Source organism: Scleropages formosus, chromosome 17, assembly GCF_900964775.1.
Source record: "Scleropages formosus chromosome 17, fSclFor1.1, whole genome shotgun sequence".
NCBI lineage: Eukaryota > Metazoa > Chordata > Actinopteri > Osteoglossiformes > Osteoglossidae > Scleropages > Scleropages formosus.
Genome location: NC_041822.1, coordinates 15,435,228 through 15,463,106, shown reverse-complemented (window position 1 = coordinate 15,463,106; position 27,879 = coordinate 15,435,228). Strand labels below are relative to the sequence as shown.

At 39.4% G+C, this 27,879-nt stretch overlaps 2 protein-coding genes across 3 annotated transcripts in view; one reads left to right on the top strand and one right to left on the bottom strand.

Annotated features, from left to right (window-relative positions):
* The window catches only part of aopep (aminopeptidase O (putative)), a 62,517-nt gene extending 61,657 nt beyond the window's left edge, over positions 1 to 860 (top strand). For both annotated transcript variants that reach the window (XM_029259497.1, XM_018759423.2), the window contains one exon: positions 117 to 860. The gene's annotated coding sequence lies outside the window, so the exon portion shown is untranslated. The remainder of the gene's footprint in view (positions 1 to 116) is intronic.
* On the bottom strand, positions 680 to 26,843 carry fancc (FA complementation group C). Its single transcript, XM_018759426.1, has 15 exons — positions 26,777 to 26,843; positions 22,603 to 22,794; positions 19,196 to 19,283; positions 17,665 to 17,759; positions 12,107 to 12,214; positions 11,928 to 11,992; positions 11,346 to 11,495; positions 10,123 to 10,279; positions 7,238 to 7,293; positions 5,159 to 5,258; positions 4,763 to 4,838; positions 4,027 to 4,117; positions 2,546 to 2,720; positions 1,993 to 2,199; positions 680 to 1,100 (listed from the first exon to the last, which is right to left on the bottom strand). The coding sequence occupies exons 2-15, from the start codon at positions 22,765 to 22,767 to the stop codon at positions 972 to 974; spliced, it is 1,662 nt and encodes a 553-aa protein (XP_018614942.1). The 5' UTR covers positions 22,768 to 22,794; positions 26,777 to 26,843; the 3' UTR covers positions 680 to 971.
* Positions 26,844 to 27,879: the final 1,036 nt, after the last annotated feature.

Below are 27,879 nucleotides of genomic sequence, written 5' to 3'. Positions count from 1 at the left end.
AAGCAAGAAAACAGCATCACAGTGCTGCTGAGAAAGTAATGTACTGACTGGCTACCTGCCTGTGCCTCAGATAAAGTGGTCAGTGCTCACATCTCCTGTCCCTGTGTCTTTTCCAGGACCTCCTTCTGCTCTGGAAAGGCAAGACTGGGTTTCCACCCTCACTGCCCCTTCTCCACAAATAGTCTGAAATGAATGGTCAAGGAATTCAGCAGGCTATTTGTTAGCACCTCACTGGAGCTACCAGTAGACCAAAGCTTGTTTCGTTTCCAATTTATCTTGTCCTGTCAGAACCTGAAGCAGCGGAGGAAACTGCACAAAATGTATTGTACCATTTGTTAAAATGACCTGATGTGCGAAACTTGTTTGGACTTAATGACCTATGTTTCAGTCCAGGCAGAAGCTCTTCACAAACTTTATCCAGCAAAAAGGCACTGAGACCAATGCCCTTCCATGGGTTCATAGTCATATGGTGTTAGCCACAACGCAATGCAGAGGGTGGATTTGACACTCAATTTCCAAACCAGTTAAACCAATGGTTACAAAAGATACAACCATCTGTAAGAAATCCCACATATAGTTCCTATTTTATTTTCTAAAGAGTGAAATGAGAAAATATTTTGAAAAATGTTCAATTTTTTTGTAATGTTGTAGGACAAAAATCACAAAAACTGTAAAGGGTTTTCTTATTAAGCTACACATGAAGGGTGGAGAATAAAATACTTGCATCAACACTTAACATCTCTAGAAACTCTGGACATCAGGCTGAAAATACAGCTAAATGATCCCAAATCCTGACTAGCCAGTAACTAGCAATCTTTACCAAGGCCCCTCATTATATAAGTGGGGAAAAATAAATATTTGAAAAACATCTGCCATCTTTTAGTCTTTTTTCAACCAGTACATATTTTTAAATTGCTCTGAATAGTCCAAGAATGTTGATATCCTTAGTTGAGGTATGCTTTAGATAATACCTACTTGTGTTCAATGCAAAATGTCCTTAAATTCTTCAACCTTTCATGAGTTTCACGACCATTTAGTCTATGCTCAATACCAGCCAGGAGAGCCAAGAGCTGCCTGGTGAAGCCACACCTCACCTTCACCTGCAAAAAAGCAGGAGGGTCAGAAGGTTATAAACAGAAAAGGTTATTTAATAAAAACAAAAATTAAGGTCATGTAAGAAGAGGTCTTGCAAGACCTCTTTTTCACCGAAACATAAAAGGAAACAACATATTCCTGTAAAACAGCATTGTTCAAACAACAGTAATGGAATCAAATGACAAAAAATATATAAAAAAAGTTGCTCTTTTGTGTAGTTCAGGGTGACAGGAAATGTCTAATCTGCACATGCAATACATTTTGTTTTTCCCTCCCAAAGTCTGCCCTCAGTGTGTCCTTCACCCGTTGATGGCTCAACAGATAGCGAATGTAAAGCTGGGTGAAGCTGTGATGGAGCGCAGCTCAACACAGTGGTGGTTTTGTTTTGTTAGCTAAAGAGAACAATGGCGCTTTAAGTTCTGACAACAAGCGTCTCCCGAATATAGCCACACTGTAAGGCTCGGACAATGCGAGCATGTTAACAGTGGCATTTTGCTCATCCACGGATGTTACCGCCAGCACACGGGGCAACAGCGAAGAAGCACATTGCACTGGGAAGTTGTCTCGACAGGCACTATTTATTTAGGAGCCAACATCCAGCTCCAGCTTCAAGCCCCCTGTGCTGCCAAACCTACAGATTTCAGCTGAAGTGGGCTGTTTGTGGAATGTATCCCATCACTCAAGCAAGGGTTGTTTGTTTGGTACCAAATCTAATCACTGGCAGTTTTGGGAATGGAACTGCCAAATATTCAGCATTTGCCCTGGAAAAATGTATTCCAGGCCTACAAGCTCATGATTATGCATGAGCACAGAATCAGAGAGGGGAGCTCTTGTAGGGCAAAAAGGCAAGAGAAGAGGGCACCAGGGCTCTAGATGTAGATGGAACATTTCACTCACCAAGTGAAAGAGCTCAGTTGCAATGTCAGGTAACCAGTGTGAGAAGGTAGCAAAATTGACCATGAGTTGGAGGATTAAGCGAGTCGTGGCAGGATGAGAGGAGTGAGTGGTCATCAGCCCCATGAATGCCTGGAGATGCTCCAAAGGAGGAGGAGTAGCAGTAGTGAAAAGCACTCTCAGGTGGTCTAAGACAGCTTTGGCGACAGCCTGGAGATAATTGAAGAAGAGCACTATAAGCTCTCAACAGCTACTTTGGAATATATATGTGTATATTACATATGCCAATATGCAATACTGAACAATATGCCCAGTTGAACACTGAACTGAATTCCCAACTAAACACTTTGAGTGTTTCATTTTAAACGACTGAATTGATCAATTTTTTACACAAAGTTTTGTGTTTTCACATCAACCAACAGGAATTTGTACAACTCTGTAAGACTAAAATAAATCATCAGACAGCACTGGCTTGCCCCTTGAAAACAGAGCTGGTATGGGAACAATATACAAGCACAGTTAGATTCAGGTCTACATAGGCCTTGTGTGCACACACCAGCGCTTGGGTCCTCTGCTGCTCATTGTTGGCAGGATGATAGTAGAATGCTAGCAGCCACAAGAGTGTTGTCGAGGACTCTTGGCTAGATGTGACCAAAACCTGAGCAGCCACATCAACCCAGTCACTACACTGCAGCAGCAGGAACCAGCTCTCAAACAGACGGTGGTGCCATCTGTGGGGGAAGCGTAGCAATACAGTAGTCAGGACTGTCTTAGTAAACAAACAGATCCCTTTGCAATTAGAGCACAGCATAGTCTAGACAAGAGACCAGAGATCACTCACAGCAAGGTCATCAATGTGATTTTGACAAGCATAGTGCATCCAGTAGATTCAGATGTCCCCTTTCATTCCTGATGCAGTTGTGCTACTAAAATGCCACTTCATTTGTGAATGATCAAATCTCCTGCACAACTCTTACCCAATTTCTATACAATCTTTCAGTAAAAGAGAGCAGCATCTTCCTTCCTCTCTCTCACTCTCACAGAGTTACACAGAAAGAATGAAAAGGAGAGAAAGCATGAACAGCAGCAGCAGACACACATGGCCATAGCTGGAATCCTGTGGGACCCTGATTGCAAGTGTCTGTGCACTCTGCTTCTGTAGCTACTCATGAACCCTGCCCCCCTCAGGCAGCGACACAACACAGTTTCCCACCATTTTGGAGCACTAGGGAATTTCATAGGGATGCCTAAATAGAGTCGTTAAGTTAATGGGCAGAGTTAAAAGCTGCAGCTGGAGGGAACAGCAGGGATCGCTCTCCTGAGTTTCACATCTTACTTCCCTGATAATTGCAGACTTTTTTGGAAAATGAACACCATTAGGAGAGAAAACTAATGCTGTTGTACATGTACAGATGTTACTCTTTGTGTGTTCATCTGGGTAGAGTTCAGATCTGGGCTTAGGTATTTTTCTAACATCCTGAATTGTTGGTAGGGACAAAGCCTGATCAGATCATCAATTCACTGAGATCAACTATGTTCACACTGGTGATAAAAGTCAACAACACAGCATCTGTTGAAACTACACAGTCACAAACACATTAAAACCACAGGTTCCAGTGGGGGAAAGAGAGGAACTTTCCACTGACGTCACCAGTCAGCGCAGGCCTTTCCACAACACAGCGCCAGGACTCTGTGCCTTGTTTCTAAAGAGCTATGGTCAAAGTGGAGCTAAATCCTGAACAGAAAACGTGTGAGGGCAGCATGCACTGGTCCCAACTGCCTGTGCAGGGAGCTTCCAAGTTACACCTCATGTGTGAAAATCAGACTACATGTTAGTCCAGTTTACAGCATAAGCCAGGGGAAAATTACAGGTGCTGAAACAATCTGTGTGTTGATGTATTCATTCATATTCAATTTAAGACAACAATATACTGAAGCAATATATAACCAATATATCTAAGTAAGCTAAGCCTCTAATATGCAGCATTAAGAATTTCAAAAAGTATAACAAATTTTAAAAGGGCTGAGAAACACCACCTGTTATGTACTTTTTCCTCCTCCTCCACCACTGTATGTAAGCAGCAGCTGATCCACAGCAAGTGTGCAGACCATGCCTCCTCAGGCACCTCTACAGATGAGAAGACACTGCCTAAAAATCCAAACTTTACACAGAACATTAACCTATCCAATGAGTCACTGAACTGACAAGTAGAAATGTTGAAATAGGTACAGGGATAAAAAAACTATGTAAATCGTAGTCTGCTTTGATGAATATCACTGACAATCAGCAAATTAAAAATAAATGGCCAAGTAGGATGAAATTAACCACATCCATTCTTATATTTAAAAAAGATTACAGCTGTGTAATTGTGGTGATGAAAGCTCCAAGGTAATGCTTTCCACAGGATATGGGACTAAAACAAAGCTGTGTAGGATAAAAAATTGTATAAGGAAGAGCATGGCATCCATCTTGTTCCCTTTCATACTCAGATGACAGATGAGCATTATATGCAGTCACATAGTTTAAAACAGGAGAACATGAGGTCAGATTCTCAATCGTCATTAGCCCTCACTGAAAAGAGTGAATGAAAATGACGAATATGGAAGTCAAAGGCTTCACTATGCCTATGTGTCACAATTTGATCAGTAATTTTTAAAAAGTCTTGTTAATACCAACTTAAAAAATATGAATACCAACTGAATTAATACCATCTTAAAGAAATATACACACACAGAGTATATATGAAAGCACCTCTTGCAGTGATGCAGATACCTGAGGGAAGCTTCAGCAGTGGCATTAGTATGGACAGGGGAGCATGGGGAAAGAAGGTCTTCAGTGGCAGCCTCTCCTAGGACAGAGGTAAAGTTCTCATAAAGAACTTTACTGTCATTAAAATTTGTGACTCAAGATTTGAAGCGAAGCAAAAACTGCACAGTGACCTTCCGTGAGACAAAAGAGTAAATGAAACCACACATTCAAGAATATAAAGGTTAATCATGCAATTATGAACACTGAATAAAATTTGCATGTTGAAAACAGGCAATGTGCTACAGCTCCTATAAAAATGAGAGCAACACAAGGATTTGCATATTGAAATAAGATAGCAACAAAACAAACTTTTTGGTTTTGTTTGTAGAAGTGGCAGGGGGGTGAGGTGAGGTGGTTTACCTGTGGTTCCACTTGTCCATATGTGCAAAGAAAGCAGCGTGTAAAGGCCTGGAGGAGCGCTCGGAAAGATACGTTTGCATCCAAACCCAGCAGTACGGTCCTGTGAAACAGGACATCATCAACCTTTTGGAAAAATGGGCCATGCAAAAAGAAGCAGAGTGGGCTCATTTATCAAGCAGCAATGCTCAGGAGCTCCAAAGTCAGCCCACAGCTCCAGCTCATTGTGCCTAATTCATCAGTGAATCAAATCTGGGTTATACATGGGCTTCTCAAGGATTAATACATGTTACAGAACATATAAATGTGCAAATGCTGCCTTACAAATAGAAAGTGAAAGGTGTCACTTTGCACTAATACGTCACACTGACTGACCTGTTACAACTGGCAATAGTCAGTCAAAACCCCCAAAATCTCGAACTGTTTTAGATATTTTCCCATTCATTGCCCAGTTTTTTTTTTTTTTTTTATCCTGAGTTGCCTCAAATCATCCCTAAAAATGGAAGAGAGGAAGTGAGCCAGTTCTGAACTTTCTGAAATACAACACAGAAGTGTAGCTCCTCCACCATTCAGACAGCCAGTATTAGTGTAAAGCTCAATTATTGGATGTCTGGCAATAGATACAGCTTCATACTATCATTATCTCTTCCCTGCTGGAGATCAAAGGGGGCAAGAGGGAGCATGAAAATGAAAAACAGAGAAAGACTGCAAAGTGCAGGGCCAAGGAATATGAAGACATGGCCACCTTCAGCCAGTCCAGGCCCTATGTCTACCCCATCTCCTAATCACACTGGCCAGGAAGAGAACAGAATATTGTAAGGGTGTTGAGGGGTTTATACCAGCACCCTGTAAATAGTTGATGTTAGTGTTCGTGTGTACATAGTTGTGTGTGTTATGTGCCGATTGGTTGTCGTTCTATTTATGTTCAGTGTTGAAGAGGGGAATTCTGGGGAGTCCCAGGGGTAGCCCCTTAACTGTGGGGCATAGTTGGGGGGCTGGGAGTGACCCAGGGGGATTCTCCAGTGTTCTGCACCTCTTGTACTGTCTGAAGCGTCTTTGTCAAGGCTGCTGGTGAAAGACATGTACGCATCTAATAAAGAGCACGTTTGTTTTACCCTGACTCCTGAGCCAGTTTCTAGTAGCTCCGTGGGGGGATGCTAGAATATTCTAGGGAGACAAGGATGTATGAACAAGGAAAGCAGAACATGAGTCCAAAGAAAGCAGTAGTTCAATGCATATCATGAGAAGCTTTGCTGAAAGGAAGTGCATTCTTAACAAGTTTGAAAACAATCTGTAAAAAAGCAATAAGATAGATAAACAGGGCTCATCAGACACCACTGAGGAATGCAGGCATGTTTAAAGAGAAAGGGGGGGGACTTTTGAGCAAAATGAGAACTGTTTAAAAAAAAAAAAAAAAAAAAAAAAAAAAAAGGATACATGATGACCAGATGCTAATTTTACAACTTAATGGACAAAGACAAAAAACACATTTACAAAAAGTGAAACATTAAAATTGTCCCAAAGAGTTTGAGCTGTCTTTTGGCCTACAGATTGTGAACAGATAATAAAATACAGAAATGACTGGCTTTTACAGCCCTGGTTTTGCAAGAGCAGGTGTGAAGAGGGGCCCCTGCAGAGCACCCACATGGCTGGAAGGTACGAGAGGTATGGAAACAATAAAAGCAGATCAGAAACAATCCACTATAAAAACACAGCACACTGAATTGCTGCCCCAGTGCTAATCAGGGAGAGGAAGGGAGATACCCAAGTCCTGAAGGCCCCTTAAATCTCCCATTTACTGTAAAATTTAAAGATTACTTCAGGCACAGTGTGTCAAGAAAGCTCCTATAAAATGTTGGTGCTAAAAGCATAGCATGGACACTGGAAATGAGAGCATCTTTCACCTGCCCCCCTCTAGGTGTAATGCCTCTCAAAACCTCTCCTAATGCCTTAGACTGGCAATTAAATAAGTCAAGTAGAGACAAAGGTGGTTCAAGAATTTAACCATTCTATGAAAACACCTGACTTCCAAGACTAGCTCATGGCCTTTCACATTCATATGAAGGAACTACCAGCACTTACCTGAAGATGTCATTCACCACGAGAAACAGAGGACAGTGAAGGGCAGATGCTCTTGGCTAAAAGAGACAGGCAAGAAAAAGGTCAATTTCTGTTTTTATCCACTTAAAGATTCTTGTGAATATGCTACGTTACAGAATGTTTCACAACATAAATGCAGTAATGAACATACCTTAAAATACAGAACTGACACTATTACTGCCAGTTTAAAAGAATCTCAACATATTAAGAGGTTAAAAGTCTGAATAAAAAATTCTACACTTCAGTGAGTGTATGAGAGAGGCTGGAGTTGCATAACTGCAAACAAAAGACTAACTACATCCAGAGAAATAACAGTGAATCCAATGAAAAGGATACTTGGAAAATTATAAAATAAAAGCCCTATTAAGGGCAATAATTCAGAACCATAGAAGAGACCAGTGTAATACAAAATGTACCCCCTAACTAAGCAGACTATTATAGTTTTTAATAAACAACTATGGTATTGTAGAGGTTAGAACTGCTACCTTTGGACCTAAAGGTTCCAGGTTAATATCCCACCTCCAGCTGCAGTACCCTTGAACAAAGTAATTACTATAAGTTGCTCCAGTAAAATTACCCAGCTGTATAAATGGGTAAATAATGGTAGCTAGCTTTTCTTTTTTGGAGAAAAGCGGTAGCTAAATGAATAAGTGTAAATGTAGAGTCCAACCACTAGATGGCATTGTTACACCAAATACAAAAGGGTAGACAACACCTTTTTCCATTAACCACAAAAAAACTAAACAATTTAGCGAAGAAATATTTAAAGGCTTTTATAACATCAGTTCATATTAGTGTAACATGTGTTTTCAATCTAAAACATTTAAATTTCTCTTTGGAAATAATCAACAGCTGTCTTAAAAGTACTGTACAATACTAGACATTTTAAAACCAGCAGCGTTTTTAATTAATTTCACCCTTTCTTCACAACGCTGAAATGAATCAAAAGAGCATTCTGGGAAAGACACCCCCCACCCCAACAACTAAGTGTACTTCTCTTTATTGATAGAGGACAGTTGTTTCACATAAATCTGGCAACCAGGATTGCTGCTGGGAAAGAGGCCTAATTACACTATCTTTCTTTAAGGCCAATTTAGCAATGAGACAGTCTCATTCCAACCCAACCAGACACGGCATTTCAAGTATCCTATTAACCCCTGTGGTATCCCAGCTATGTTGTGCTTCCAATTTGCTGGACCAATAAAAAAGGTTGGAAAAACAAGTGCTAGGCATTATAACAAATCCCCAAAACCAAAGCGGTAGCCACTTAGAGCTGTGATGGCACAAGCTTTTTGTTCAGAGGCTATGAAGAAAATGTCTCAGGCTGGAGAATAATGTCCTATGCAGAAGGGAACAGCCTGCATGACTTTATGACAGCACAAAGAGCCATCTGAGATATGATGCAGCTACTTATTATTGAAAATATAATTTTCAGTTAGTCACAATTCACATAGTTCAAATGAAATACAAACTTTTCTTAAAAACATAAAAAACAACGCTAGCATAAATTTGGGGCCTGGCATCTATCAAGTGGGTAATTTAGTGATTAAAGTGTCACCTTCCTCTGCAAGGACTCAGGTTTGAATTCTGCTCCTGCTGTAACACCCTGGAGCAATGTACTTACTCTGAACTTCTCCTGTAAAAAATTGCTCTGCTACACTGAGTAAATAATTATAACTTGTGTGCAAACCTCATATTTTAAGTTCTTATGGAGAAAGCATTACCCAAAAATAAAGTCAGAGATCCAACCAAAGCCGGGTTTAACTTCAAAAAAGAATTAAGCCAAAACTAAAATACACTTCTGTCCTTCAACAGAAAAAAGTAACTGCTGCCATCTAGTGTCTGTTTCATTTCAATACAGTATTGTGACAGATTTTAAAGCTGTCATTTCTGCAATGCCTTTGCCAGAAAGACAAGTTCTTCCAAAAACATTTTTGTAATACATTTCTTTTTCCTCCAGTTCTGTGAACAAAGGATGAAAAGTAAGAAAACTGGAATCACGTAAAAAATTTTTTTTTGAGAGTTCTTGGTGTACCATAGTGAAAACAGATGTCTTTGTACAGTCCTCCTTACGCTACGCTAATACTTCAGGGAGGGTCAATTACGCCACTTTGAAAACATCCTGTTTTTGGCAGTTTGGCCATGAGAGTCACTGTTTATTGTTATTGGATCTAAACTTCTGAAAAGCTAAAAAAAAATGGAATGTGAAACTAATTTCATGTTTCCCATTTCTGATTGTAATTTAAACAACTGCTGCAAGTTGAGAATGCAGTTTGAAAGATTGTCGGGTTGAAGTAAGCTATAGGCTATCGCAAAACAAAATTTACAGTTTTTACAGACACACCTAGCTTTACATTGCACCAATCTCACAGTGAAGCAGCAGCCATGAATACAGGACTGTGAAAATGAACAGCAAAAAGCTTGGTTAGCCTGAGCATGGCAAAGGACAGGAAAGATGTTAAAGCAAAAGGTTGGATTCCTGGCACAGCTGACAATGATTTGAGAGAGCCTTCATTAGATTTGTTAGCAAGACTGGGATACTGGGTTGAGCTATCTCTGCACCCAATCTCCTGCAGGAGGGAAACGGTTCAGTAAAGTTCAGACAACTTAGAACTGGACCATAATTCTGAAATGAGTGAACACAGAACTCCATCAAGTGAAATGACCACATAATGCACCCTCACTAGACCATCACTTTAAAATTATTTAAACCTATCTGAGTGCATCATCACTATGTATAGCATTGTATGTTTAAGTAAATTCTACTTAAAATTTAGAATTTAACTTAGAATTTAAGTAAATTCTACTTAAAATGTTAAACATTAGTTGTCTGAAAAGCAATCTGTTGTGTTGTTTTGCAAACATACCAGCAGAGAGTCAATAACCTGTTGCTCAAGTTCCTGTGGGAAGGGTTCCAGGTTTGAGAGCACAGATTCAAGGAGATGTAGTGTAGCACTCTCCAAACTGGTGAGACTTTGACACCATAGAGCCACCACTGCCGGCTCCTTGAGAATCAGCTTCTTACTGCATAATAAAAAACATCATTTCAACACACCAAGTGGAGTAAATTATGAAAGTGTACTGAGCATATTCTTCAAAGAAATTTGCATAAACAAAATTTAAGAATCCATGCAGTTTAAGATGGAAAATACAGAAGCTCAGGAAAGAAGCTCAAGACAAGACAAGACAACCAGACCCAGTGGAATACCAGCCTAGCTTGTCTCCTTCATTGTCCCAGAAAAATTTTTTCTTTAATTTAATTTTTTCATATTCACAAGGTAAAACATTTATTTTACACTGATTATATTGTGGTATTTGACATTTACAGTGGAAATAGGTGAATTGTCTGTGAATGTACTGTAACTTTCCTGAAAAGGGGTGTAATTAATGGAAATTTGCCAAACGAACAACTTTCTCAAAATAAAATGTTCCCTGCACTTACAATTGCAGCCGTATTAATTACAATATGAAATGCTGAAGGCCTACGGCTAAAACACGTTTGGTTAAATTTCACATCATTAAATTTTCATATTGTAATAAATAAGGTTGCAACTATGAGCACAGTCCTAAGTACACTTTATTTCAGTATTTTTCAGAGAATCAAGCACCCATTCTAGTAGTATTTCCTTGGCAGTTGTGGTGACCACATTATTTTCTTATTTCAACTTTCTTGGAAGAAATTGTGTCTCTTAAACGGATGCTGAGTGCACTCTCTCCACAATAAAACAACCTCCCCCATGTTAAGCACACCATATTCAGCATATGTTCTCAATAAGAAATGTAATTTTGTTTATAAAAAAAAAAAGCTGTTAACAAAATCCGCATTCACTTACATTCGTTTTTGGCAGTCAAGTATTATATTGCAATTAGTAACTTCTTGGTAGGAACAATTTCTAAACTTAATGAAATTTATTGCAAAACCTTAGATGGAAGACTGCCTTATGACATGCAGTGCAATTATACCATAATAAACTATGAATCTGCCTCTAGGTCAAAGAAAACTCTAAGAAATGCAGTAGTGTCCTGGCAATTTCCCCTACAAGGTCCCCCACTACTTCCACACTTTGGTACTGCCTACATGGCAGCTCACCTCAGCAGGGCCTCACTGACTGCCTCCAGGAAGCCCTCATTCAAAGCTGCAGGACACTGAAGAAGAGCACCGATCAAAGGAGTAGCCTCTGGACACGTGACTAGCGGGATGCTGGAAAGTGACACACTGTACAGTTTGTCATATGAGCACCTGTAAATATTGAAAAGGGGCATTAATAATACAGCCAAAATAGAGCAGTAAAGATATTTTGATAGTGAACATTAAATCTCTAAATTTTTAAAAAATTAAAACACTAAAAGTGTCTGCTAAATGAATAAATGTGAAACTTTGATGTCACTTTCATCAAAATGGTCCTGTATACTTAACTGCGTGTTATTAAATAAGAATTAATTCTTATAATTAAATTAATAAAAACTCTACAAGACCGTCATTTTCAAAAGTCTAAGTCTCCCCTTTTTGTGAAGTAAACTTCTCACATCAGGCTTTTTACATCACCTATTGTGATCTGATCAGTAAACCTGGAAAGAAAAAGTTAAATTAATTTTGTGCCAAGAAAGCAGGAGTAGCATGTACATAGCTCTCCACTCTCCTAGACTCCTGTACTTCAACTGTAGTACCTACAGTTCAAGTTCATGGACTTTATAGCAGGAAGAGCTTGTGATGTCTTTCACCAACCATGCTACCATCTGTTGAGGAAAAAAAAAAAAAAAGTTTTGCCTCATTTTTTCGCTGTTTCATCAACAAATTAAAACACTAGTCAGAAGCTTAAAGAAAAATTACATGAATGGTCTAACTCTTACATTTTTCAACACCTCTAAATGATACTCTCTTGGTGTACAGCCCACGTGATTAAAAACGGCCTGTGCTGTGCTGGAGTCGTCCTCAGTACTTAGGAGGCACAGTAAATTCTAGAAAAGAGAAAGCAGGAAAAGGTAAAACATTTAATTTTTACTGATTATGCAATACCTAATCAATATCCTGTGACTCCTGTACATTTTTTACAAAATAACAGAACAACAAATACAGATGCGACATACATGCATTAAATGGGGAAACATGCCAATCCAACACGCTTAGAGGTCAATTAATATTTCAGTTGTCACTGAATTTAGATTACCTTCCTTGCACGCTTCAAAATAGCACAAATCCGTACTGCTATGATCAGACAGTTCCCCAATAAAAATGCTGTACACCAACCTTTTCCAACCTCTTGTCTAATTCAAACAATGCTTTCTGGCACGATGTCCAATCCAAGCAATGTTTTCTGTCAGTTGATTAAACTAACACAGAGTCAGCCCTTCTCACCTCACCCTTTCCCACTTATCTTGACATATGACTACAGCAAACCACAGCTGTAGTTTTATACAGTAAATGACAGCTGTCATTGCCTGTTACACACATTTGGATTTCTGGCAAGCATTATTCGGTGTGATTCAGCTGGCAGGGCAGATGATGACATGGAGCACAAACTGGAATCTTGGGAAAAGTTGATTTAAACATGGACAACATCACGCCTCCATAGAATCCAGGGGAATGATTACCAAATACACCAGGTAGCACTAGGGTTAAAGAATCTAACAAGGTATTTTACCTGAAATACTTTAACTTGTGGTAAAAATACTTTAAGTAATAAAAACTCTCTCTTTAGGCACAGCTATCTTCAAAGCAACAGAATGGTCCAATAATTGTCTTTTGCTGACATCTAAGTAGTTTACCTCAGTCTGTTTATCAAACGCAGAATTAAATCTTCCTGAACATCAGCAAAATCTGAACTTTTAGCATAAAGCAAAATACAAGTTTCATGAGCCCTGATGAATTTCTGTACAAGAAGAAACTAAAAAGGAAGCCTTAGAAAGCTGACAGTACAAGCTTTGCTTCTTGTGGTCCACTGTCATCATTGGTACAAAGCACGCAAGAGGTTTTCCCCAACTTCTCAAAGAAGCCCAATCACTTCCATCTGATCCACAAAAACAGCATAATGCTGTTGAAGTGGGTTGGCAGTGGGGGGGTGGGCAAGAAATGGAATGGTGGCTTCAAAAAATTCCCTGGAGACTTCAAATACTCTGCAGGACTGGGGTTCTTTACAAAACGCTGCAATTAACTCTGGCCTCGGGAAGCCAGCATTCAGCTGGCATAAAAATATCCCTCTGTAAATCTAAAATTTAAAAAAATACAGCAGTTCTAGCCAGGACTTCAACTGGTTTAAGTGGGTGCCTCTGACTGCTGGTAGCAATTACCAAGTTATAATCAAATTCTCCAAACCCAAACCAGCTACACAACCATGAGGCTGAGCCTCTGGTGGTCAAATGTGTGGAACTGCTAAGGGAAAAGAGAGTAAAACAAAACAAGAGCGAGAGAGAGAAAAATTCAGACAGTGAAAACAACCCCAAAAAAAAAGGAATACTTGGGGGAGGGAGGGAGAGAGAGAGAGAGAGAGAACAATTCCGTAAATTAGGGGGAGGTGAAAGACTGAGGATGTGGCCATTACAAGGAAAGCTATGGTGTTCTCCCTGAGACCACACAAGCAGGGAGTGGAAGGTGTCCTTGGCCCCACAACAGCATATGTTATTCACTAAGAGAAACCATCAAACATGGAAGGACTCTGATGTGGAGGAGGGTGGGACTGCCTGTCATGATGAGAGTCTGGGGGGGCAAGTACTCCACATTCAGCATAATTGTTGAAGAAATTTCCCAGCCAGTAGTGCTGTCCCACACACGCACACACAATTCCTTTAATTTTACAATCTGGGTTGAATCCTTGCTCCTTAGCTGAAAGTATCAGCCAATAACAGCCTACAAAGACCAATGCTTTCAAGAACAATATTAACAACACAGTAAAGATGAGAATGATGAGGACGGCATAAATCTGTTGACTCAAGGCAAACAACATTCTTAACACAGCAAGCACTGCAAAAACGTCAACAAATAAGCAAATACATAAAAACAAATTCATATGGACCGGCACAGAAACAGGCACTGGGCAGTCATTTCTCATGCTACCATCAATGACAGCTGCTAAAATCATAATGCCCTAAGCACCATGTGACAGAAAGAAACAAAAAAATTTAAACCAGACAGACATCCAAGAGCAATGAGATGAATATTTTTCTCTACATGTATGTCTATGTCTGCAGATTCACATCTGACACGCATCTTTTTTAAACTGGACCAATATTTGACATTGTCTCCAATTTACTCTCTCCAAAATCACACTGAAAGACAAGCCTATGAATGACTGCTCATAAAACAGAAAACATTCCAAATCTGCTTATCTGAAAACATCAGAAGTATAAGTACAAGCAAACTTTTTCAGCCACTTGGGTGGGTTATTTTTTTATTGACATGGATACATTTATACACTAAAAATCTTTCAATAAATCAGGGTACATGCGACCACTGTAGAGATGAGACACACAAGGATGATCTTAAGAAATTTTACCGATTGAAGCAAATACCACTCAGCTAAAGGCCTGTAAAGTAGTATCAAATTAAATAGCACTCTTGCAGAAAGAAACCCGCAAAGACAGAGAAAAATTATGCCCATTTAAAAACTCAACTCCATATTATAGCTGGCTAGCCTATGTTTCTTTCTCAATCCCCATGAACTATTTCCAGACCAGATGTTAAGAAATGTTCAAGTCTACACAATATTGAGTTGAGCATCACTTGTATGAACACAGCCTAGAGATTCATTTTGTGCATGGCCAGGAAGAAAAACTCATGTCATCCACCTACCCACACCAGTCCCATTACACTGTGGTAGTACTGCAGTAATGACAAAGTATGCACGCTCCGACGGATCACTTATTTTCACTCACACACGTGCGTGAACGGTTGCTTTTACTTATGTTAATCTTCTCTCAGCAGCAAACTGGAATTAAACTTTCTTCAGCTTTTATCAAAACTGGAAACAACGCCAACTCACTTATAACGCAAACGAATGCGGACCCCACTATCTGTATTATATTGGTTCTACAGCGTATGAAATTTCATGAAAATAATTTCCACATACCATGATCACAACAGTGAAAACACAGATATAAATTATACCTGGATGAAAATCATTCAATAAGCAAAAATGCAATTTAGCTGGGGGCACGGTGGCGCAGTGGGTTGGACCGGGTCCTGCTCTCCAGTGGGTCTGGGGTTCGAGTCCCGCTTGGGGTGCCTTGCGACGGACTGGCGTCCTGTCCTGGGTGTCCCCTCCCCCTCCGGCCTTACGCCCTGTGTTACCGGGTTAGGCTCCGGTTCCCCGCGACCCTGTATGGGACAAGCGGTTCAGAAAATGTGTGTGTGTGTGTGTGTGTGCGCGCAATTTAGCTGTTGAACCTACTGTAGCCTCAACACTTAAACAGAAGTGTAATAATATGCTGAGTGTTTGTGGACTTTGAGCATATATAGTAACACGGGAATTAATCACTGGGACACCATAAGTGAGCTGCAATGTATGAAGTGTGTATAAACCCTGCTAATGTTTATCTGGACCTGATGTTAAGAAAAGTATCTGGTTTACAGAGTGGGAAAGACACCTTTCCCTGTGTTTTTAACAAGTGGACAGTACAGTGGCATGCTGACTGCCTAAGGTAAGCTGCTCGTCTCATGAGTGCTTGTAAATTAGTAAAAAAGATTCTGCCTGTTCATTGAGATCTCTACATGAAGACTTCTTTTCAATGGGTGTTTCATAACGCATGAGCAAAGAATTTTGTGTTCCAAAATGGGCATGGTTTGTTCCTTAATACAGATGTTGCTCAACTTATGATGGTTCGACTACCAAATTTTTTTACTTTACGATAGTGAGCTGGCGATAGACATTAAGTAGAAATGTACTTCAAATTTTGAATTTTGATTTTTTCTCGGGCAAGCGATATGTAGTGCAATACTCTCTCGCGATGTTGGGCTGTGGCAGCGATCCACAGTTCCCAGTCTGCCACGCGGTTACTATACAGATACCCGCTGTATTTACATTGTGTTTTGTGCATCCATAATGTCACAGACACCCATTTGTGTCTCCTGCTACTGGTGGGAAGAAGAAGAGGAGGGCAATTACTCTTGAGGAGAAACTCAAGATAATTGCTCAGCATGAACGCAGCAAGCCCGTAATGGCCATTGCACGCATGCTAGGCTATAATGTTCGGTAGGTTAAGCGTATTAAATGCATTTTCGACACGATATTTTTGACTTACGATGTGTTTCGCAGAACGTAACCCCATCGTAAGTCGGGGACCACCAGTATTTATCTATTAACATTTACCAGTAATACCTAGATACTACCCCAGCTGAAGAGTAACTAATTGAAAATCCTGAGACATATCAGGAATATTGTGGAAGTTAACAGGTACCTTAATTTAGCAAAATCCTTATTTAAAATTAATGTAAATAGCTAGTTACTCAAATTATGCATTTTAAGGATAAAGTATTAATTCCTATAATTTGAGACACCTGTATCTGAAAGACAATTCAAAACAAACATTTGTGAATTGATTTAGCCTATTGAAACTGTTCTTGTAGCCTAACTAAACCAACATAATCTCAGTTACTATACAGACATACTGTAAAAACAGGTTCAATTTTAAACTTTGAATTTTTACTGCCTGGGTAAGTAAATAACATATATACAATGCATGCATTCACATGGCACCCAATTTCACACCACAGAAGTTCTACTTCCCCCTTATAGGTCAAATCACTTCTGGAAAATTAAACTTTTATTCTGAAAGCACTGTTAATTACTGCTAAGTTTCATTGCACAGAATCAACAGTACACTAATTGTCTTGCAAAGATGTGAATGTTCCAAAAATTTTTTGTTTTGACCCCCACATGAGATCTAAACTAAAAGTGACACACATAAGTTTGCACCTGTAAATAAGGACAAGTCTGTAAAATAAAATTGGATGAAAAATTATTTTTTGCACCAAAAGTAACCACGGATTAAGACAGTTTTTTTTTTTTTTTTTTTTAAAGGAAACTGGCAATTGGCCCAGAAACAATGATGTTCAGAATAAAATGTCTGCTCTCAGACTTGGATTTACTGTAAACATATTTATTCAGTTAGTCATTCAAGTTGACACTTTTCTCCAAAGCAACTTATGCTGTTAAGCTACTGTACTTGCAATGGTTTTTGATTCATAAAACCAGTAATTCTTCCTGGAGAAATCCAAGGCAAGTACAGTGCTCACAGCAACAAAAAGCAAAATTGGATTCAAACCCAGGTTCTTCAAGCGCAAGGTGGTGACTCTAACCACTAGCAAAGCACTAAAATATGGTCAGAGCCATATTTTCAAAATAAGCTGTAAAGTGATAATAGCTGCCTGAAATCCATCAACAAGAAAAGGTCATTATAGACAGAAACCCACATACCTGGATCCACTGGTTGGCCTTCAGCTCAACAGCACCCTGGGGTTGCGCACTGTACATGCAACACAGACAGCGCAGCAGGCAGTCTCGGCTCTCCTCTAACACAACAAAGCAAAGTGAGAAACAATCACCTCACCATCTGCACAGTAGAGAGACACAGGCTCCCTCCATAAAATAATCATCTGAATGTTAAAACATTTTCAACACGGACCTGTATCTTTTTCTGTAGTGTCATACTACGTCTTGGTGTGCTGTGGTGTTTGAAGTAGTTTTACTGCCACCCTAGTAATGGCATGTGTCATCTCCACTGAAGGGAATGCTGTGTAACTTTCTAGAGCTTTGTACTCAAAGGCAGGTCTGCAGCATCCTAGAGGCCAAAGACTATAACTAATACAATCAGAGAACATTGGCGTTTTGCTCAAATATCTTGTTCAAATCTTGTCCATACACAAAAGAACAGTATATACTATAAATCACAATAAATGGCCAAACGCCAGGACAATTCAAGGAAACATATTTAGGAATTCACTAGAGAGAGAGAGATGTTATACTTGTACCTCAACTTACAAACACAATTGAGACCAGAAGTCTGTTCATAAATCAGATTGTTTGTAAGTCTAATCACTGTGTTAGTCAATAAAACCTTAATACAGCTTAATTCCTCAAATTATTAATTCAAGATTTGTCAACAACATAAAGCTGTAACAAATTAAAAATTTGCTGTGAGATTTTATTCAATATGCATCAATAGCTCAAACAATGCAGGTACTCATTGTTCTGTCCTGGAAACATTGGTAAGACAGATTACACTAGTTGCTTTTGTTTCAGCAACATGAATCAATAACATTAAAATAACTAAAAATGAAAAATACATTATGTCCTCAACATTTTATTCAGTGTGGTGTTCTGCTTTATACACTCAAGGCTGTGCAATTACACCAGGTGGCACAGGAGAATGAAAATTGTTTTAGAGAAAGAAAAGTGAGTTGAAGTGTAATAGAGCATCACTTAGAGACAAGGAAATAAGCTTTTAATCTTAAATGTCAACTGTATACCTCATGGTAACCTTTAATAAAACTAGCCACGACTTCAAATTTTTTTCCCCACTAGACAGTTTCTCCAAAGGGAGATAGGTATAATAGATATTTTATTTTTGTATGAGATGTACATCGCTCTGGTAATGTAATTGTAAATAATAAATAAAAACATGCTGAATGAAATCATATACAGCTTTGAAACTGCCCCCCAGTGTCACTTCAGATTCCATTCTATCTGAGCGAGTTTAGCTGTCCACTAATAAAGGCAAGGTTAAACGCAGGCCATTTTCACTCCACAAAATTGAAAATACAATGGTGAAGAAAATTAGACTAAAAATAGATAAATAATTAAAATGGAAAATGTTTGTATCATCAAAAAGTTGTAACATGGATGTTCATAACATGAGGTACAAGTGTAACTGGGAAATTTATATTACACCCAGATCGCCATGTCAAAGAAAACTGCACTTTAATGTAGAGAAACATCTCAAACTTACCGTCAGCAGTTACATACAAATTCCAGCACAGCCTTCCCAGCAGCTGGCCAATGAAGGGAAATCTCTCAATCGCTTCCCTAGTGGAACTCTGGGGGAAACAAAAGAGCCAATATCCATTATCAAGTTTTGTGGAGTTTTTTTGAGCTTATACTTCTCTTTATCCAGTGGTCAATTATATTTCATATTTACATTTATTCATTTAGCTGATGCTTTTCTCCAAAGCGACTTACAATGTTAAGATACCTACAATTATTTGCCCATTTGTACAGCTGGGCAATTTTTACTGGAGCAACCTAAGGTAAGTACCTTGCCCAAAGGTACTACAGCCAGAGGTGAGATCCAAACCTGTAACCTTTGGGTTGAAAGGTAGCAGCTCTAACCACTAAGCTATCAGCTGTCCCCTATTAATACATATTTTTTAAAAAAAGCAAAAGAACCCCTCCCCAAAAAAATTTATCAAAAACACTCTTCTAACTTCAGACCTCACATAATGAGAAAACTGACATATGAGCAATCCAGGTAAATGCTTTTGGTGAGAATGTGTGGTGGTCTAAACCAGGTATACATACAAAAAGTAGCTGCTAATGTAGTTTGCAGGGAAAATGTACAGTCAATATCCCACAAGTCTTTTGTACTGAAATGAGAACAAAAAAATTTACTGTAAAAACAGTGTGCAACTAGCAGTGTATGCTCCACATCTATGCTGATGAAAGCTCGAATTTATAGAAATCAAAATCAAAAATTTAACCATGATTAGAGGGACCAAAAGATTCATGATCACTGATTAGTCTGATATATTACTTTTATTATTTTATATAAGGGAGGCGCAGTTGGGCAGTGGGTTTGGCTGGGGCCTGCTCTCTGGTGGGTCTGGGGTTCGAGTTCTGCTTGGAGTGCCTTGTGACGGACTGGCGTCCCGTCCTGGGTGTTCCCCCCTCCCCATCTGGCCTTGTGCCCTGTGTTGCCGGGTTAGGCTCCGGCTTGCCGCGACACACCTGGGACAAGCAGTTTCAGACAATGTGTGTGTGTGTATTTTATATAATTATTTTAAAATTAAAAATGTCTTCAAAGCAACAGAAAAAACTGCAACACAACCAAACTCTGCATGTGCCAGGTTTAATTGAACTAACATACAGAACGTCACAAAAGATTTACAATAACAGTAATTCTAGCACCAAGAGGGACTGCCCCACCTAAAAAAGGATAAGCCTGTAAGGCAGCAATCAAGGGTTGCAGTAGAAGGGTGTGAGGCATCCCAACAGCAAGGTGCCTTAACTAGTCCTCATTGGTTTGAAAAAAGAAAAAGGAAAAAAAAAAAAAAATCCAACTTTCTAGTACACATTCTTACAGCAGTGAGGGGAGTTTATTTCTAAATGACTTCAGGCACATCTCTGCAGATACTTCTTTTGCTTTCGCCCCTTTATACTTTGGACCGCACTGCATTTAACAAAACAGTAAAACATAGTACAGGTTTGTAAGATATACATCAGAAGTAACTCAATCACAGTGAGTAAGTGTGATTTTCTATGAATGCAGTGTTATTTTCATGGCTTTAAAATATTTCCTATGGACAAAATGTTGATATTTTTGATGGGTTTTTAAGGTAATTGTGCAACAATTGGTAAACATTGCAGTAAATCTTGCGGATTGTACTGAATAACAATAAGCGACAATTACAGTAAATTTTGCAGCTGATTTCATATTACTTCAAGATGCACGCAACATATACAGGGTATATTTTAAATGAGAAGCAGACAGATTCAATACAATGTATGTACACATGGCTTTGGTTTGGTGCCAAGCAATTATAAACAAGCATGTGATGTGTGTGAGACACAATCTGACTGGAATGTTCATCTAGATAAGGGCCTTGATTCTGAAATGATGTGAGCTAGAGATTTTTTAAAGAACAAAATGGGAGGGGTTGATATCTGGTCCTATATCAATAAGCAGTGCAACATTATTTAACACCACAAATCAGTTTGGCACTTAAACTACTACTAACATTGAGCCTTTACAGCCTCTCAAAAAAGTTTGGCAGCTAAGAGATCGGGAACAATGAGTCAATGCAGAAATGTGGATATTGAAACCTTATATAAAACAAACCTAATTCAAAGAAAATGGCTTAAACATCTGAATTCCATATTTAAGATGTTTTTTTTATGGTTACTACTCCCTCCCCACCTCTGTCATTCTTTCAGATCCTGGCTTGTCTGTAACTACTACTTGGAATATAAAGAGATGAAGAGAACATGTGATGCTTCTTCAGACCGAGAAGCAGCAAAACACATCTTTGTACAATAGTTTTGAAAGAGTGACAGTGTTCAGTGAATGTCAAATACAGTAACTTCTAACCAGCAAAAACATTTTCATCTCAGTTCTATGCAACAGGAAACAACTTCCTGCCATGTAAGGCTCTATAATTATATGTGGGGGAAGGCTGAGGGTAAATACTGACAAACTCCTCTCCCCCATTTCTCCATCTCCTGCAAGGAAACTGAGGTGGGAGGGAAATAATATAATCCAAACAAGGAAACTGATATAAATTTCAGGATATTTCATCCCAAAGCTGAGGCCACATTTTTATAAGCCTCTGCTGGGAACAATGTTGCCCTAATTCAGAGATCGCCATCTCCATAAAGTTGGCAAAGGGCTGATTCCTGCTGAAAAGGACGAAAACCAAGAAGAATGATTGCGCCTTGGCAGTATGCTTGTCATAAAGTGCAAATTAAAAGCCTGACGACTGAAATCTAATTTTCTTTCTGACATGCCAAGAACTGAGTCAACTGGACTGGTGAGAGAACCCTGGTGTGACAAGGCAACCAGAGTGAAATAAAGGACCAGCTTTCAAGAGGAGCTGAGTTGGTGGGAAGAGCAAGTCATGTTAACACTGCTTTCTCACAGAATCCCAGCCACAGGCTGCTACCCACACACCCCCTCCCACCCCAATTTGCTACACTTGATCCAGTGATACTCCAGGTTAATGCTGCCAGTCCCCTAGCGGCTATTAGCCCCCTAACTCAAGCCCCAGACCCTGCCAGCTGCCTGCCTTCTACAACACAGAGCAGCTCCTGTTCAAGAATCAAGCTGCAGCTCCAGCTGAAAGTCTGCCCAGCAGCTCTAGTGAGAAGTTCACTCTGCTGCCCTAGTTATAACTCAATCTGCAGATTATGGCAGACTTATCCTGCAGATTTTAGTATACTTAGTTGGCTAATCATGGTATGATTAGCCTGCAGAACATGTTATAAACTTACAAGCTAAGTCCTATTAGATTCATTGTAGAACACTTTTAGACATAACATGCAATTTCTGTTAGAGCCCCAAAGAGCAGTGTATTAACTGCTGACAGTAAAGGTGAAGGTAGGGGCTTAGCTGTAGCGTTTCAAAGGGCAATGAAGATAACTCACAGTAACATGCAGCTCCTTGAATACATCCTGAAGAAAGCTCCTCAGCTGACCCAGATGGAGACTGACATCGAACTGGACAGCAGGGGTCTTAGTCTGGTCCCATTCCACTGCCTTACCCATCCAGAACTCCATGAGCTGCCCAGGAAACGGGACAGAACTGCTCATGGCTCTGGTCCAGTCAGAGGCCACTCCCTGAAAGACAGACATGACTAGAATTCTGACACATGCAGAGGGGGGGGAGGGCTGTGTGTGGAATTCTTCTTGTGTATCTTTCCAATTTAAGAGAATTTTTTCCCCAAAAAACAAAACAGGAGATAGGGAACAAAATCTGATAATGAATCTTTTGTGCAGTCTGAATTGACTGAGTGGCAGTCAGAAAATTACAGTTAAGTACACAGTCCAGCTGGGGCTCAAATTTTTACTATCCGAATTTGTCATCACCCAGTATTTCAGTAGTGTGGTTGTTTTCTTTTTTTTTAAGAAAAGGAAAAAAAAAAAACATCACATTCATACATGCTGCTGAGCAGAGCTATAAAGCCCCTGGATTCTGAGTGAACTTTTAACACCTTCTTACTGTCAATTCAGAAGTATTTCTGACAAGTTAAGATTAACAAAAATACAGGTCTCATGGGAAATGAAGAAGAAAATAAAGGAAACTAACTTTTTAAAATCGAAGCTATCCTATACAAAGAATATACTGAAACATTCCAAATCTTAGCAGTAAAAATGTCTGAACAAGTCAGAGTGAAGAAGTCGGTCTTACCACAGTTTTCTCCCTCTCAGTCCAATTACAAATGTGAGCAAAATATAGGATAGGGATTTTATAACTAAGTACAGACACTCCCCGACTTACAATGGTGTTACGTTCCGATAAACACATAAGTCGAAAATGCATTTAATACACCTAACCTACAGAGCATCGCTTCTTATCCTTTAAGATGGTTCAGATTGTTGATTACCAAAGTCCAAGTTCACGTGTGACGGCCCTTGCCTTCCTCTTCTTCTTCTGCTCATCAGTAGCAGGAGACACAGGTGGGCATTTCGCAGACGTGATGGATGAACAAAACACAATGTGGATATGGAGGGGTATCCAAAAAAACATGCTGGCAACACAGAACACTGTAGAGTATCAGTTGCATACACTGCAGCTGCCCAGCATCACGAGAGTATCGTACCGCATATCGCTTTCCTGGGGGGGCGGGGAATCTAAATTCAAAGTACAGTTTCTACTGAATGCATATCGCTATCGCACCATCGTGAAGTCAAAAAATTGTAAGCTGGACCATTGTAACTCAGGGACAGTCTGTACAGTAAGCTGTTTTATGTCTTGCCATTGATGCTGCGGGAAGGGCATACAGCATGGTTATAGATGTAGAATTTTTCTCACTTAGAATATCAAGCTCTATGAACAACAAAGGAACCTAGTCAACCTTAACAATTAGCCCCAGCCTGCTCCATAATGCCTATAACAGAACAAGAGCATAGCTGCATGACCAGAATGGACACTTTTAGTGCCAAGGTCAATAGTTTCAGAAAAACACAGAATTTTCAGGAAACCAGTGAGCCTGTTGAAGGAAACAATACTGAACAGAATTTTCATGCTAACTTTTAATATTAAGAATTTAATTTATGAAGGTGGCACTAGTTAGAAGAAAATGAACTAAACCTGTTTTCACCAAACTATTCCCCTCCTGACAACCTCTGTCTTCCATCAGGGAAAAACTGCTAGTGGATTGACGAAAACATACGAGAATGTCAACACCAGTACACTCAGACCAAAAAACAAGGTTCAACCATCTGATCTGTGGTTTAAAATATACTTTTTGGTTTTCATAAATAAAGGCATTCATCGATTTACAAACTCTCTTTACCCGAAATTTTACTGTAATGACTCATGGCTTTTTAACAAAAAAAAAAAAAAAAATTCAGTATATTGAAACGTATCGAAAGTGTGTCCAAAAAAAATTGGCATGACAAATCTGTAGTTTGCTACATAATAGCTAATAAGAATATTTACACTTACATCACACCCCTGACTGCGAGAAGTAAAATCAACTGAAAGATGCCCCATGAAACATGTGGGCTGGGTTTCCCAGATCTAAAATAGTCTCCTTATTTCAAAGAATCACATCCAATGTCAGTGAAGAGAAAGAAAACTCTTAGATCTATACAGTATTTCTACACTTGACAGGCTGCTCAAAATTAAGTACAAAATGATTACTTTTACTAATATAGTCACTACAGTTTTCTTCCAGGCTGGACAACGACCATAATACACGTCAGGTGTTAATATACGGAAACATCTGTATTCCCAGTTAAAGGAAAAAAATTCCAAATATGATTTAAGTTCAAACTCTGAAACACTACAGTTCAGCAGAACTTGGTGTAAATGTCAAAAAAATGACATCACAGCTGAAGATGCTGCCAGCCCATATCCTTTTATAATTATGCTCTTAATACGTTCAAGAGTTCAAGCACATTTTAAAATGTCATGCGCACATTATAATCTTTCCTTAAGGCAGAATGGAAGGCAATAAAATAACATAATACAAGGTATTAAACAAGTGAAGGCAATCACAGGTAAATATTAGCTTATTCAAAATATGTTAGACAAATGCAAATATGTATTTACCTCCACAGATTTGACTATACTACATTTCCTCACTCAAAAAAAACCCACATCAGTCCATCCTATCTTTCAGTGACACACAATGTTGCGCCCCTCAAAACTGTTTATTTTATTAACTTATGCATCTGTCCAAGGCAACTTGTAAAATTAGAAAATCAACTTTAGAATGATTTTCCCATTTATACCCTAACAATACAAATCTAAAAAAGAGTGGTATGAATGAACAATATCAGGCAAAATCTCCATCCATAATGATTATTTAGTTATTCATTGGTTAGCAGTGTAGCATTTAGTACTTTTGCGTGGCAAGACAAAAGTTGCTGGTTCAAATCCCACTCCTGTTTTACTACACTTGATCATAACAACTGAAATAAGTAAGAATACCTTTTTGTGTAAATGCGTAAGTAAAGGTCATTATTTCATGTCTCATTTTGGGGGGCAATTAGATTGAATGAGCCCCTCTCTCCCTTAGAACTGCTGAATAATTTTCAGCATTCAAGAAGTGCCTCAAAAACTCATCTCTTTCAGACCCAGTACTCCTGATCTCCCAAAAGCTCCAGCTCCATGTGACATGTCAGAATGACCTTTGCATTTCCTATCAGACAATTCTTTAGACAGCTATTAGCAAAAATGGTTATCAGACAAACTAACGTGCTTCAGGAATCGAGCAGCTAAGCTCTTTTGAGAAAAGCACTTTAGTTTTATGTTATTCTGTGTTGCATATCGAGTTGCAGGAAATGCATCCCCTATAAATAGATTGATTGATCGATATATGTTTAGAGTCGCTGCATGTCGCCAAGGTCACAGGTTCCAATCCCACTTCCAGCTGTGTAGCTTGGGTAAGGTACTTACCCTAAAATTGCTCCAGTAAAATTACCCAGCTGTAATAATGGTTAAATAACGACTTTCAGCGTAAGATACCTACAATTAGTTAGATACATGAACGCTGTGTTTCTAGATTTCTGTAAGGGTGAGGAGAAGCCTTGTTGTTGGTTAACGCCGGGCCGGTTCCAGTTCAGAGGCTTGTGTTTGTTTGTGTGAACGGATCGAACACACAGCGTCCCAGCTGCTCGGCTGGGAGACCAGAGCTCGAGGGTGACCTCCCCTCTCAGCCTCGGGAACACGCGCGGGCAGTGGCGCGAGGGGCGACACACCCACTGCTCCTGCACTGCAGCTCGGTTCGTTCGGTCGACAACGCCGGTCTCTCCCTGCGGCGCTTACCGACTGAAACAAACTGTCGCGCTTAAAAACAACGGACCTCGCCAAGACGTGAAGTTTCAGTGTTTTTCTGTAACCAATTATTACAGTTTTATTCATCGCCGGGCTTTTAAATACCAAAGTTCGACTCGAAGATTTCGCCTCAGCTCAGCCAGGCAGGCAGGTTTACGACACAGTGAGACAAGTTCATCTGTCGCGAAAACTTCAGTAGTTTTTTTTTTTTTTTTAATTAAAAATCCTACTCATCATTCATTGTATCTCATGACCAAGGTTTTCGGCTTTATTTTCTGTGTTTACCAGGTTTTGTCTAGTAATATAATCACCAACCTTTTATATTTTCCCAGAGAGAAGCCACCGCCGAACTTGCCGTCTATCACCCTCTGAACTTCCCGCGCTCAGTCCGCGTGACCGGAAGCCATGACGTCCCCCTCGCGCGCGCGCACGCGCGCGCCCGTTTTGCAGCTCGTGAGTGAGAATTGCGGTGCGGTTCAGTTGAACGATGGCAGACCCGGGGAAAGTTTATAATACTAAAAAATGTTCAATGTTAAAAAATAAAAAATTTTAAAAATATTATATAGCAGTATGTTGACTTTGTTGAAGCGAAATTTAGTTGAATGTTCACACATTTGCTGATGAGCTGGTCGCGATTTGATTTATTTATTTATTAAAATGTCTAATACTGTACAACTGCATTTCAGCCAGTGGAGGAAAATGGTATATTTGCTGCTTTGCAAACTGAATTATTCTGTTTGTGTACTTGTTTCGGGGGGAAAGAGGTGCGTTTGGTTTTTTTAAATCATCATGCCATGAATCATGGTGTTAAAGTAAGAATTGTTCCGAGCATAGAGGAGGTGACCGAAATTTAGGGTTTTCTGCTGTAAAACCGATCTTCAGTCTTGTCGTGTCGTCGCACTGACTTCCCTCACTGTCCTGGAAATTCAGTTTATTGGAGAAACGCGATTCTCATCAGCACCGCTGTATCTTCTGCACCTGCCCTGCTGTCAGACGTTGTGGCCGCCAGGTGGCGATATACAAAGATGTTGCATCGCAGGCTTCCCTCTGGGGTAAATCTTACATACTAAGTACCACGTTTGCGCATTCTTACTACTACAAAAGGTATAACTATTATATACAATATATTATACTGTACATACATCATGTACTGTATGTCCTTTCCACTTCTCATAAGAAAAGTTGTAATTCAGGTCAATTACACATTTGCCCACTTTTTAAAAAGAAACTCAATTACATTTACATTTATTCATTTAGCAGATACTTTTCTCCAAAGTGACGTACAGTACATCTCAGCGAAAATACAATTTGTGCATTACATTAAAAGAAAGAGACATGGCTGCAGACATGTGATTCTTGAGTAAACCTAGTTTATTACTTTCCACTTGATGCTCGAGTAGGTGAATAAATCGCAGGAT

Coding starts and splice junctions, on each gene's coding strand:
- fancc (XM_018759426.1), bottom strand. CDS start 22,767: ATGAGCAGTTCTGTCCCGTTTCCTGGGCAGCTCATGGAGTTCTGGATG. Junction 17,760..19,195: donor TTTGTATGTAACTGCTGACG/GTAAGTTTGAGA, acceptor TTGTTGTGTTAG/AGGAGAGCCGAGACTGCCTG. Junction 4,839..5,158: donor ATGGACAAGTGGAACCACAG/GTAAACCACCTC, acceptor CCTCTGTCCTAG/GAGAGGCTGCCACTGAAGAC.